General features: G+C 34.4%; 2 protein-coding genes across 3 annotated transcripts; both read left to right on the forward strand.

Annotated features, from left to right (window-relative positions):
* On the forward strand, nucleotides 1-2,110 carry LOC136218976 (large ribosomal subunit protein uL24c). Its single transcript, XM_066006161.1, has 4 exons — nucleotides 1-222; nucleotides 897-935; nucleotides 1,175-1,405; nucleotides 1,716-2,110. Exons 1-4 carry the CDS (start codon nucleotides 118-120, stop codon nucleotides 1,917-1,919), a joined length of 579 nt encoding a protein of 192 aa, XP_065862233.1. The 5' UTR covers nucleotides 1-117; the 3' UTR covers nucleotides 1,920-2,110.
* Nucleotides 2,111-3,295: 1,185 nt separating this feature from the next.
* LOC136218977 (putative anthocyanidin reductase) lies at nucleotides 3,296-14,443 on the forward strand. 2 transcript variants are annotated; one of them, XM_066006163.1, is made up of 5 exons: nucleotides 3,301-3,660; nucleotides 4,715-4,882; nucleotides 7,750-8,127; nucleotides 13,783-14,002; nucleotides 14,082-14,443. In XM_066006163.1, exons 1-5 carry the CDS (start codon nucleotides 3,450-3,452, stop codon nucleotides 14,239-14,241), a joined length of 1,137 nt encoding a protein of 378 aa, XP_065862235.1. In that variant the 5' UTR covers nucleotides 3,301-3,449; the 3' UTR covers nucleotides 14,242-14,443. The 2 variants fall into 2 exon arrangements, with proteins under 2 accessions (XP_065862234.1, XP_065862235.1); XM_066006162.1 differs by lacking the exons at nucleotides 13,783-14,002; nucleotides 14,082-14,443 and adding an exon at nucleotides 8,659-9,469 and having other exon boundaries at nucleotides 3,296-3,660.
* Nucleotides 14,444-14,756: the final 313 nt, after the last annotated feature.

The raw sequence follows: 14,756 nt of genomic DNA on the forward strand, positions 1-14,756 counted from the left end.
GCGCATGTGACTCCCTAGTGACAACTGCCAACCCAAATTCATTATCCGTTTATCGTCGAAGCTCAAAAGACGAAGTGCCGGTGAGAGAAGAAGAAGAAGAAGAAATAATCGACAAACATGGCAGCCATGGCTGCGCTCCAAAGCTCAATGAATTCACTCTCTATCTCCTCCAACTCTTTCTTTGGCCAACGCCTCCCTTTTCTCTCCGTTTCTCCTGTACCTGTACGTCATCTTCTCAATACTTTTTATCTGCTGTTACTTTTAGTTTATGGTATGCACATTCATGTCTCAATTTTGTCATTCTTTTTCCTTGTACCATGATGGCTTTGCTTGAATTGGAGTTCCTTGTTCTCTATCGGGTTAATCTATAGGAATTCTGAAGTAATTCTCATTTTTATCAGACTACATTTTCTAGTTATTACCTAGTGGGTTTTGGTTAAATTCAGAAAAATTCTGATAGATTCAGTCGATAATCCTCAACTACTTGCTTTTTATTTTATTGGGGTTTCTTATGAGTTATTTATTTACTTGATAATGATATCCTTACAACTAGAAGTCTTTTCCTTGTTTTGCTAACCACACTTTAGACTGGTAATCTTTAATTGGGAGAAGTCTAGGTGAAATATGAATGTGGTTCTGCAAACCACATTTTCTAGTTTCCATTGTTTCATGTGCTGAATGTATACTAGTCTAATTGGTGGAGTTAATCTCTTAGTTTGTGTATGGGTACAATATAGAGATTAGTGTCTTATAATTCTGGTGTGTGCATTTCATTTTTATTATGTACTTTGGCTGCCATATTTCTTTCCAATGTGGATTACAAAAGTTGCTTATATAGATATTACTTGGTAATTGTAAAAATCGATCGATAATAGTCTCCGCTTGTTCGATTGCAGGTCATATCGCCACAGAATCCATGTCGAATTGTTGCCAAGGTAGGTATTGTTGATCTTTCTCTTGCTAGTTGCGTTTTCCCCTTTCTTTTGAACTCTTCCTTAGGTGTGTAGTGAGAGGGAAAATGCAGAATGCTGAAAGCTTTGACAGGAACAAGATGAGTGTAAAAAGCATAGATAAAAAATGAAAAAATGGATGAGCAGTAATACTAGATGCTTCAGGAAATGTTACTGCACCAGGATTTTATGGGTCTGTATTATTTTCTTTCTTCCTTATACAGCTTAAGCGATGGGAGCGGAAGAAATGTAAGCCCAACAGCCTTCCGATTTTACAAAAAATGCATGTTAAGCTAGGAGATACAGTTAAAGTCATAGCGGGGGACGATAAGGGGAAAGTTGGTGAGATTACTAAGATCTTGAAACATAACAGCACTGTGGTTGTGCAAGAAGTAAACCTGCAAACAAAACATATGAAGAGCAAAGAAGAAGGAGAGCCTGGCCAGATTATTAAGGTTATTTTTCACCTTGTTTGCTTTCTCGCGTAAATCCAGTTTGATACTAAAAGTGATATAGTATTACACTGATTCTATTGCATAAGGTTCATACTATGCATGTAATCAATGATGCTGCTGGTGGAAAACATCATGTCAAGTTTATTTGAGAAGTTCCTCTCTTGAATTGATTTCCAGTTTGTGACTGCAAGTTTTGATTTTTTCTGCTGCATTTGTTAGCCAAGTATTGCAAACTCTAATACACTGATTTGGTGCTTGTTGCCTGTTGTATGAAAGACGGTTAAGTGGAGTTCTAAATATGGTATTGCAGATGGAAGCGCCTATTCACAGTTCGAATGTGATGCTCTACTCTAAAGAACAAGATGTAGTAAGTCGGGTGGGTCATAAGCTCCTTGACAATGGGAAACGAGTTCGGTACCTTATAAAAACGGGAGAAGTGATTGATAGTCCAGATAACTGGAAGCAACTGAAGGAAGGAAAAACAAAGGAAGCTGAAGTAGCTGTTGCTGCATAGGAAAACAATGAATGCATAAGTTGGCGATCAGAATACGTTTTTGAACTCTAGGTGAGTTATGCTTTGGTCAAATTCGTGTATCACAGAATTAAACCGGACTGCTGTTTGTATGGCTGACAGATACAGTTTTCATGCTAAACATGTAATTGATTTTGATTTGTATCTAATGCAAGTAGTTGGTTTTGTTGGTTTGAGCGTGTGCAATAGCTTTTATCTTCAGTCATGAAACTGAAAAACCAATTCATGACTACACATGAAGAACAGGCAACTTTGAGTCAACTGTAAGGCTAATCTTGTGGCTTATTGGTAAATGATGAGCCAAAAAGGCTTCCTTCGGCACTCTTTTTTTATTTTATTTAAGTAATAATAGTATATTGTAAATTAATGAGTGAGTCTCGTATGATTGAGTGGTGAGTAGATATCTACTTGGAACTAACAACAAATAAGATTACACTATTTGTGTTCCGTGGCATTATTTTTAAAATGGATTGAAGGCTCCACAAATGGTATATTATCATTAGTTGCCAGTTTTGAGTAAGGATGCTTACTTGGAAGTCTCATATCATAATATAATTTCTCCCACTTGAAGAGATAGTGTCATGGTTTTGTAAGTGAATGCTAAATCCGTTCTTCCCTAATAATTATAAGACAAATTATATCTTATCCTTTCATATACTATTTGGATAATAGTTGGTTGATGAGTATGTTTGGGTACAGGTACATTCACACTTCGTGCATCTTGTTCCTCATCTCTCTCTGTTAGTATTAAACTTGAATAGCCCGAGTATTAAGTTGTTATTCATGCTTGTAAAGTTTGAGTTCCGTTCTCTACTCAGTATTAAATTTTCTGAAACAAAAGACATTGAACTTGAACACAAGAACGGCCATTTATTATTGCAAGGCAGGGGCGGAGACAGGGCTGTTTCTCTGAACCAGTGATGATTCCTAACTCCTTGTCTTCAACAAATTGATGATTTGAAATGCAAAATGGCTACCCTAAAATTGTCTGTTTGACAAATTTGGTTCAAAAAAAAATGTAAAATGGAATTGGAAACCCCTGGCCTCCTAACAAAACAATTTTGTGTTCTCCACCGAGTGCAAGTCCAAGTAATAATCGGGTATCATAGAATTACTTGCTGCAAACCTAACTTGACTGTGTCAAAAAGCCAAAAGCCAAGAAAATTTAATGCAATGAATCCAGATGATAAGAAAAGTAGTTATTAATGCAATGAATGTAGATATGAAAGTAAAGAGTAAGCCAATTTCGATAGTTAATTAATTGGGGTTCTGAGATTGGTTAGACAAATTTTTTTATTGATGAGGAGCTAAATTCGAGGTCTATAGTATAATAAAGTCACCCACGTTGCTAATGAATTAAAAATGAATAGGAATTGTCAGCATTAGATAGGTGAGGATATTCACGGAAGCCTTATGAAGAAGATACATACATACATGTGGTTTAATTTGGGAGTGACACCAATATCCACTTGTCTATTAACAATTTGAGCAACTGCAAAGTTTACAATTTTTATGGTAATCCTCTTCTTGTATATAATTAAATTAAAAGAGGAGTCTTGTTTGTTCCTCTTTCCTCAGAAGAAGAAGAAGAAGAAAATGGAGAAATATGGAAATGGAGAACAAGTATATTGTGTGACCGGTGCAAATGGGTATATAGGATCATGCTTAGTGAAGCTTCTCCTTCAAAATGGTTATACTGTTCATGCCACTATCAGAAATCCTGGTTTGTCTTCTTTTTCTTCTTCCATTCCTACACTATTTCATATAGCCTAGGATTTAACTTGTTTGCTAATTTAGCTTAGCTGTTAATTAAGATGTACATTCGCGACTTTAAACATCTACACTTTTTATTGACTCTTTGAATTTATACGATGTTTTATTAGTTTCTAAACGTGATTAAAATGCCGTCAGTCCATAAATCTATAAGAACATCACGTAAAGATGTTAATTTGTTTGAAAGACTTAAAATCACGAATTAAACTTTTATATTTTTAATTTTTTTACAAATTGAATGTAGACAAATTCAAGGAGCATAAATAGCCAAGAGCCCATTTTAAACCAATTCAAATAGCCAATATATTATTTTAAGCAAGTTAAGGTGTCAATGAGACTTTTTATAAGTTTAAGGATGATCAAATTTTTGTAACAAGTTCAGGGGCGTCTTGATGTCTTGATATATTAGGTCCTTTCTATTTGTTAAAGAAAAACTAATAAACATACATTTGTTCATACAAGTAAAATAAATGTTTTAAAGATGGTCGTTTACTAATAACGTTGTTATGGACTTTTATCATTTCATTAGTACTCATATGTTGAACTTTTTGTGTTGAACTACATTCAACATCCAAAAATATTTATGGAGGAACTATGATCCTAAATGCGAGATTAAGAAATTTGTTTAATTTATATTTACGTTAGATGAACATTTTTATCATGTTATTAGTTTATTTTTTAGTAAAATAACAAAACAATTTTATTTGTGTAGATGGTAGCAATTCCAGATAAAAAAAAAATCCTTTAAAAAATGTAGCTAATTTGAAGGTATGAAAAAAAAAAAAATCAAATCATTCTCACCAAACACTACCTTCAGATAGTCAGATGTTTTGACCGTTAAAACATCCAAAAATGGTTCAAATTTCTAATTTTATCCCAAACGTTGTAATTGCCTAACAAAGCCATTAATTAACTAGTATTGATTTGTTATTTAATTTTTAGGTGTTAAGTTTGAATTAGTTAATAAGTTTGAGATGATGATTTTGATTTGAAAAAATGATCAGAAAAATGGTCGCAGCTGTTATCATTGTGGGACGGAGGCAAGAAATTGAGAGTGTTCAAAGCTGATCTGGAAGAAGAAGGTAGTTTTGATGAGGCAGTGAAGGGGTGCCATGGAGTTTTTCATGTTGCAGCTTCTATGGAATTCTCTACCATCGATAATCCCGACTTTGGTAATTCATCAAACTAACATCTACACTTTCTACTAACTTTTGGTTGCTTTTACATATTATACCCTCCATTAATTATAATTACAGAACTTTCTCACAACTTCTTATTCGATTGATTAGAGATACACATCCTATGATATAACTTTCTCACTATGGTTGCCCTTATTCCAAAATACAAATAAAATGAGTTAACTCAATATAGAGTAAACAATTGATTTTTTGTTATTTTAATATGTTTATTGTTATTAATACGCTTCAATCGGGTAAGAACGTTACATTACATTACATTAGTAAAAAAACTTGGAATATTAGATAAAAACATAGGATAAGAATATAAACAAACCGGCTGAGTAATAGCATAAGTCATCTCATTAGCTTGTCTCTGAACGAATTTGACTAAGTAAGAGTCATTTAGAAGAAGCAAGGGCCGATACCAATCAACCAAGTCAACGAACTCCGACTGATCTTCATTACTAGAATAAATAGCATCAACAACAATTTTAGCGTCGGTCTAAAAAAAATAATATGTTGGTACCCAACTTGGAAGGATTGTCGACCGAGCGACAGTGAAACCTCCTTGGGCATCACGGAGAATAGCCTCAAGACTCACTTCAGCAGACGTTGAAAAAAATACAGCGTCAGTATTGCATTTGTAAAATGACGAAGGAGGAGGATGCCAAGCTTGACAACCCGTAATTTATTGGGTAGAGAAGTGCCGCTGTCAAATTTGTTTTGCTCATAACGAAGAACATAGTGTATCCATGGTCACGAATTTGATCTGTTACAATGATGTGGAGATATGATTCCAGAATTTGTTAATACGAAATCTCCAAAGACCTCACAACAAAATCAAGAATATGCCAGAGTTTACGTTAGACAGATTGAGTAAGGAAAAGAAGAATTGCACGAAGTTGTTTGCTTTCCGAGCCACACCATCCACTAAATTTGTAAGACCAATCAAATACCAAACCTCTCGAGCGATAGGACATTCAATAAATAAGTTCCAAGGTCTTCAATATCCCCATTACAATGCACATAAAGGCTATCAAGCATAAATCCTTTTCCAAGAAGGTTGATTCTAGTAGGAAAACAATTATGGGCAAGCTTCCATGAGAAGATGCGAACTTTATAAGGGACTTCAGTTCTCTAAATAGATTCTCACTCTCCTTGAACGTGATATTGTTCCGTAGCAACCAAAGAAACGACAAGTTTATAAACACTTTTGACTGTATAGGTACCAGATGGGTTAACATACCAAACAACTCTATCCACCCCATATTCCCAACGTATCACAACATCTCTTGTATATCCCTCGGCAAAAATAGCACTTCCATAAGCTCAATATACCAATCAAAAGAGTTAGGAATAAAAAGATCACAAACTTTTAGCACTTCCAACCCAGAGATCGTATGAGTTTGAACACGAAGTTGATTATTATCACGAAGCCACAGATCTTTCCAAACATGAATAGCGGTACCATTTCCAATTCCACATATACCCTTCTTTCGGCAACATATGAGAACACCAGATACTTCTCCAAATGTAACTAGGTGAATGACCTAATCGAGCATTCGTGAAGTCTCTTTTACCGTAGTATTTAACTTTAAAAACATGACTAACGAGAGAATTATAATTTGTAACAAGCTTCCAACCATGCTTTCCCATTATTGCTAAACTAAAAGTAGTAAAATTTTGGAAATCTAACCCTGCCAAAATGTTTGGAAATAGACAGCTTAGCCAAGATAGCCAATTCAAACTTTGTTCCCCGACTTCTTATTTCCCAACCAAAAAGAATTCAACATCTTTTCAAATTCAAATTCATCAGCCGTATAAATAGGAAGCAGAAACACACTTATAAAAAAGATGGGAATCATATGTCCCACCGCTCTAATCAAAGTAGCTTGATTTGCTTTTGAAATAGATAAAAAAAAAATCCTAGAACTTCTAAAAAAAATTCTAGATTGAACCCATAAGGGCCAGGAGATTTATCCGGATGCATCTAATATAAAGTTTTCCTAAACTCATCATTAGTAAACAATCCAAGAAGACCCTCATTGTCCCCGGTCGAAACTCTAAAAGAACATAGAACTTCTAAAAAAATTCCAGATTGAACCCATCATGGCCAGGAGATTTATACGGATGCATCTCATATAAAGTTTTCCTAAACTCATCCTTAGTAAAGGATCCAAAAAACTCTCATTGTCCCCAGTTGAAACTCTAGGATGGACTAACGAAACCATCTGCTTCCAGTCACTGTTACTACGAGAAATAAGCTTGGAGAAATAAGCCTTAGCTACAATAATGAGCCCCTCTGAATCTGAAACCCAATTACCATCCTCATTCTAAAGCTTAGAGATAAAATTCATTTTCCCTCGACCCGAGACAAACAAGTGAAAAAAGTGAGTGTTGCTATTGCCCTCCTGAAGCTAGATAAACTTTGCTCTTTGTCTCCAATGATCTTCTTCACATAATAAATTGAGCAATTTATTTCGAACCATCTCATACTCCTGAACATCTATAGTAGAAGAATTTTCACGCAAATGCTCTAACCTAACCTGACATTGCAATCTTTTATTTCTTTAGACAAATTCATATTAATACCACAACCCCACTTTACCATTTGGAAACTAGTGATTTTAATTTATCATTAACACTTCTGTCACCTTCAATTTGCCAAACCTACATCACCACATCATGTAAGCCCTCTCACGAAGCCACTTGTTTTCAAATTTAAAATTTCACATTGGCTGCAACAAAATTTGATCATCCAAGCATAATAGGCTAGTGGTCTGAAATGGGTGGCCTGAAAAGCTCAATGTATTATTTTATATTCCTTTTGCACTAATAAGTGTATTTAATTTGATATGAAGAGTATGTAGAGTCAAAGATAATAGAGCCAGCAAAGAAGGGTACTCTAAACCTTATGAAATCATGTTCCAAATACAAAGTGAAAAAGGTAGTATTCACATCATCCATCAGTACTCTAACTGCTAAAGACACCTCCGGCAAATGGAGGAAAGTAGTCGATGAAACCTGCCAAAATCCTATTGCTCATGTCTTGAATGCCAAGCCCAAGCCCAGCGGATGGGTATATGTGGTGTCGAAGCTTGTGACAGAGGAAGCAGCTTTGGATTATGGAAAGCAGAATGGAATAGATGTGGTTTCAGTGATAACAACTACTGTTGGTGGTTCCTTTCTCACTTCAAGTGTTCCAGCAAGTATCCAAGTCATTTTATCCCCACTTACAGGTAACTTTTATAGTTCATAATAGCATGTGGGCCTTGAGTGTCAGAGGTCCATCTCCAAAATGCTTAGGCTTTTTTTTTTTTTTGTTTCTTTCCACAATTTTAACTCTTGCTGAATTTAGTTTCGTACCAGAAATTAATTTGATTTCAACTTATTTCTGTTTCTAAGATATTTTCATATGAAAGAATTCAATAACAACTCACTTAAACTGTAAGGGTAAATTACACCCACGTTACCCTTCTATTTTATCCTTATAAAATTGGACATTATAGTATTTCAATTTACATTTTATTAACATATTATTGATCAACTCAAAATTACTGAAATTTACTTTATGAAGAAACCCAAGAATTAAACTTGTTTTTAACTTCTCTTATACAAACAACACATAAATAACTTTAAAACAAAAAAAAAGGTAAAAAATTAAAGTTTTTTAAAATATTATTTCTACAACAAAGAGAGTTGCCTACTATTAGTAATGTGTAAAATTCAAAGTCATAACAAAAGTAAAGATAAATTGAGAAGCTATGCAGGGATGGCAACGGGTACTCTACCCGCGGGTATCCGTCACTACCCGACTCTAATGGGACTACCCGTGCCCTGTATAAAAGGGTATGAGACGGATATGAGATCAAAACTATTACCCGTTAGTGATGAGGGCATCTTGTCCGCCCACATGAAACTGAATACTAAGAACGAGGAACCATCGACGGACGGCCCAAGCAAGAACCTCCAACCAAGCACGCGGGGCGTGCCTGAAGAAGCGCAAGGCGTCGAGGCTCCTACTTCAGATAAAAAGTTCAGCAACTCAACCACGCGGGGCGCCTCAACCCATACGCGGGGCGCGCATAGCAACTTCGAACGAGAATCTCACCAGGAGGTCCAGCACGCGGGGCGTGCGCTTATGACGCCAGGCATAGATGCAAACCCCCATGACGGCCAAGTTCAGGAGCTCAACTACGCGGGGCATAGTCCCGAGGACGCCACGCGTAGAGAGCCTCGTCCAGCGTCCTCAAGCCCAGAGACTCGAACACGCGGGGCGTAATCCTGGGGCACGGGGCGTACTCGTTCAGCAGTAAACTTCTCCTCCAAGTTCTTACTAGGGGGGGACCAATTTCTGTTGTTCTTTATTTACTATTTGCCATCACTCAATATTTACTAGTTGCCATTATTTCTTACCCCTTCCCATCTCACTCCTTGTCCTATGTTTGTTAGAAACCCTATCCAAGGGCCTTTAGTCTTTTTCCTTTTCTTTTGTTGGGGTATATAAACTCCATTGTTTGTAATGAAACATAACTTTTGATGAATTAAAATATCAGCCTCCATTGGAGCATCAAGGTTTCACCTTGTTTGGGTTAACTCAACCTTCAAGTTAAGCTTGAGAAGATTGTATTCTTTGTTGGTTTACGATTAAAACTTTCAATCGACTTTAATCTACATCAGTTAGGGTAATGGGACGGGTATGGAAAGACCCCCCAGGGTACCCGGTACCCGTTACCAATCATAAAAATTTTATATATTAAAAAATATTATTGTGTTTTAGATGTAAGATGTGAGATTTGAATACTAACATTTTGTTCTTTAACCATTAAGTGATACCACTAAACTATTTTATTTTTTTTTATTGATTAAGGTTCAATTTGTTCAATTTTTTAAATAAATGATTTATTAAATTTATACTTTGTTAAATTTGTAATATTTTTTATTTTATTTATTGATTCTTAACGGGTACCCGTGAATTAAATGGGAAGGGTATGGGATGCAAAACATATACCTGTTAGGGTAATGAGAAGGGTACGGGTAATTAAAAAATAAAAAGATAAGGGTTTGGGATTGGCACTACCCGCGGGTACCCTACCCGTTGCCATCCCTAAAGCTATGAGTATAATTTATCCAAAGTGTAAGGGTATTTTAGTAAAATATTTAATTCACAAGTTCACCTTAATAGAATTTTCACAACATCATCATGTCATTTTGGTCAGTTTAATATATTTTGAAAATATCATATTTAGGTGTTGTTTGATAAAACTGAAAATTAAGAACTGAAAAAATAAGTAATGAATTTTAAATGCTGAAAGTATTGAATGATATAACTTTTATAAAAATATTAATTGACAATGTTTAACTTAAAATGTTAAGTTAAATATTTTGACTTACTAAAATAAGTGATTTTTAACTTAATTAATTAATTTAAGTGGTGGAGAAACAACCGTTATCAAATGCACTTAAATTAAATAAGTGCTGAATATTTTAATTTAAGTAATTAAATGTTTTATCAAACAAGGCCTTACTCTTAACTTGTTTAAGGTAATGTATTGACTCATTAAAAATTTGTAAAGTGACTTAAAGTTCCTCTAAACTTGCTATTTTTTTTTGGTAGAAAAGGAAAGGAAAGCAAAGCAAAACAAGCAACTACACCGGGATTAGCCTAGGAAAGCTAACCTCAATCCTATCCTCTAAAAGAAGAGGAGAAAGAGCGATAGGGGGAACGGTAAGGGTAGAAACACCTAACACCCCCTCATGGCATGTCGCCGCCAAGTGATCTGCAACACGGTTCTGCTCCCGGAAAATGTGGCTGAACTCAAGGATATCAAATGAGGGGCTAAGCCTCTTAATAGCTTTAATAAGGTTGCGGCTATGAAGACCCATGGCATGACTACCCAAAATCATATTGATGGCCTCCAAGTTATCAGACTCCACAGAAAGCCTCTTAACACCCAGCCTAATCGCCAGCTGGATCCCAGAGAGAATGCCCCAGAGCTCCGCAGAGAAGGAAGAACTCAAACCCAAATTCTGGGTAAACCCAGAAAGCCAGGCGCCTCCCGCATCCCTAAGAACACCTCCGGCAGCAATCTTACCATTACTGAGGCAGGAACCATCAGTATTCAGCTTCACAACCCCCTCTCTCGGCCTGCTCCAGCTCACGAGGTGGACATCACTACTCGGGGAAGATCTGGCAAGGGACTCACCTTTGAAACTATCAATAATAGAGGAGAGTTTCTTCAAGAAGAACTCAGCTAAGTTAGGCAAAAGCACAGCTTTATTATCAAAAATCTCCTCGTTCCTCCATTTCCACACTTGATGACAGATAATGGCAAAGAAAATGTCTCCATGCTCCATATAAGACAATAACTTTCCCCTAATACCATCTGAGAACCAGTCGTTCACAGAATGAGACATGAAACTTGCTATTAGCAGTGGGTTTTTTTTTTTTTGTGAAAGTCACATCTAATTTCAATCTTAGCTTTTGTGGATTTTGCGAGTGTTCTAGGGAAGCACGTTCCCAAAATTGAAAATTATTAATTAACTGACTTCTAACCTAGAAGCGATTGTGAAAGAGAAAAACTTGTTCAAGGAATTGAAATTTTGCAATGATGACTAAAATAGACTAGCTCAAGGAATTGAAATTTTTTATTTTATTTATATAGAAAAACTTGTTACAAGACTGGAAAGAATAAAAAGCGGAAAAATGTAATTCAAATATGACAATTTTGTAATGAAATTTCAATCGAAAATAAAACGAACTTGAAGCTTGAGAATTACTTATGGAAATCGCTGGAAACTTGGATTAGTAAATTGGTAACTTTGAATGGGAATATGAAGAAGCTTGCATACTAGAGTAAGAAAAAGGTTTGAGAGAAGGGAAACAAAGAATAAAAGCGGGAGAAAGAGTTTGGTTTTGGGGGTTTTGATTTGTTGCTGTGTTGCAAGTATTTAAGTAAAAAATCAAGCTTTTTATAGTAGTTGACACAAATTTGTAAGAAGCATGACCTTTCCCTACTCCACTTTAACTGTAATTTTTATGACATGTTTTTTTGATTTTGGAGAACCAGGATTCCTCTTTATAATATGGATTGAAGTTGGTTAAGGTTGTTAAAAAAATCAACTTCCAAACAAATATGTTTTTGTTGCTATTGACACAAATCCACTAGAAGTCGGGCTTTCCACTGCTTCATTTTGGCTGAAATTGTTATAACACATCATCCTCATCTTGGGAACTATGATTCCACAGCATAATATAGAGTTGGTTAAGGCTGTTGAAAAAATTAATTTCTAAACAAGCACATTTTTTGCAACTCTATGTATAGCTATTAGAAAAATGCATGCATCTCTTTCAATACCGGTTTGTTTTGGCTTCATAATAAGTTCCAAAATTCGTAACGACCCAAGGAACTAGGAATTCAACATAGCTCAACATGATTCAACTAATTTTACTTCGAAAAATAAAACTTTCCTAAAAATTCTCTTTATTATTTACTAATGATTTAGGAGCCAATAAATCATAATTTTGTTAATCCCATTTTGAAATTAAATAAAATAGAATTTTTAAAATTATGCCCCAACACTTGCTTATAACTAGGGTTGTGCATCGGTTTAAAACCGAACCGAACCGAATACCGAAATATCTAAAAATCTTATACCGAACTGAACCGACGTAACAACATAAACCGAACCGAACCGAACTGATTTTTTTCGGTTCGGTTTGGTTTTTTCCGAATTAACCGAATTAATATAAAACTTTACCAATAATCTAAAAAGCACAAAGCTTTAATTCATATACTAAGTAAGAGTATAAATTAATGGTTATATTAAATGTTTTTTTAAGGTGAATAGGCGTTAGATTAGAATTTAATGGTTATATTAAATTAAAGTTAAGGTAAATAGATGTTAAATTAGAATTTAATGGTTATATTAAATGTTTTTTTTTTTGTAAAATCATAAATTTAAAAATTAGCAGGTTGTGTTATCATTAGATAGGTGGTGTGTATAAATTTAGAAAGGATTAGAATTTTTTTTTCCAACCATACATGTATAAAACGACATAGTAGCAACTAATCGGTGCGGTTCGGTTATTTCAGTTTTTATTGGAAACCGAACCGAAAACCGATATTCACCAAATTAATACACCGAATCCGAACCGTGTAATAATAAAACCGAATCAAAAAACCGAATAGTGTCAGTTCGGTTCGGTTTTGCGGTTTCAAACCGCTTAATGCACAGCCCTACTTATAACGATTTATAAGTTTCTTAAATTTACTGAAAGTGATACACACATCCAAAATCTTTCTTTGATATGTCATATGAACTTAAGATATTTTTAATATATCAATTTAAACAAGTTCGGATCAATAGAACATTTTTAAAAGGGTCAAATACATGAATATCATAATTAAGTATAAAATTACAACTAAGTCATATTACTAAATTTAATTCTTAATATGTCATTATTTTCTATATATTATGATTTTATACCATAATTTAAAAATTCTAGAGCCCAATTCATAAATCATAACCTTAGAAAATATATTCTATACTTCTAATTTATAAATTTTAATCCTTAAAATATATTAGAAGTACTGATTTTACTAGTTTGATATAATTCAAAATCACTACTTGACATAATTGTAGATAGTTTTTTAAAAGTGAATTTATATATTAATTTCCCTTTTTCCAACTTTCAAATCTGGATTGGCCCGTATAGTATAAAATGTACAAAGATACCTTTTACATTTCCAAATAAGATTTTATTTCTATTTAATGAAAAATTTGAATAGACTGGTGTTTAAAATAGATTAAATTACTCATGTAAAAAAGGCTAATTTGTTTGAAGAGAAATATAGAAAGAATGATGGATAAAATAGTTAATGTTGTTGCAGGGGATTCAAAGTATTTATCAATACTAGCAGCAGTGAACAGTAGAATGGGTTCGATAGCATTAGTCCACATTGAAGACATTTGCAATGTCCATTTATTTCTAATGAACCACCCACAGGCACATGGTAGATTTATATGCTCCTCCGGCAGTTGTCTGATCACCGACTTACTTAACCATCTCAAACAACATTATCCTATTTCTAATCCTAATCCTATCCACAGGTAATTTACTACTATTTCTTACTAATTAAGATTATATATGGATATTCCAATTAATCTAATCGTTGGTTAATTTGATCAGGTATGCAACAGGGGGATTAAATTCCATACCTTGTGAGATATCTTCAAAGAGATTAAAAGATTTGGGATTCAAATACAAGCATGACATCAACCATATAATTCATCAAACTATTGCCTGCTCTCTTGATTATGGCTTTCTTTCTTCTTCTCCACTGAATTAAGTATATGTTTTCTGTGTAATAATAAATTGAGTCATATGGCGTCTTCTGGCGGTAATTACATCCTAATTAATGGCGCTGCCTTAAATCGATTGGGTTTCAAACTCAAATAAATGAGGAAAGACAACACTTTCAAATTCACCATAATAGCGTTTTATTCTCATTCTCATTTTTGTATATAAATGCTCCAAAGAAATTGATATGATGTTTAACTAAAGTACATTCTTATTTTATGAAAATGAAAAGTAGTACTAGTACTATGGTTATCATTTCAATCCAACACCTTAGAAATTATTCTTTCATCACGGAAAAACTTAAGAGGATGATACAAATTTCAACAACAAACCATTATGAGGCCCTCAATTATGAGGGTTTTACATGTAGAGTGGTATTGTAAACATCTCTATATTAAGGGAAGCAAGTACGCATGTTCGAAGGACAATTTTCAGATTAAATCGAGTCTCAATAAATAAACTGTCACGACACGTGGATTAATAAAGAGATTTTTGAAATTATCT

This window comes from Euphorbia lathyris, chromosome 2, assembly GCF_963576675.1.
Source record: "Euphorbia lathyris chromosome 2, ddEupLath1.1, whole genome shotgun sequence".
NCBI classification, from domain to species: domain Eukaryota; kingdom Viridiplantae; phylum Streptophyta; class Magnoliopsida; order Malpighiales; family Euphorbiaceae; genus Euphorbia; species Euphorbia lathyris.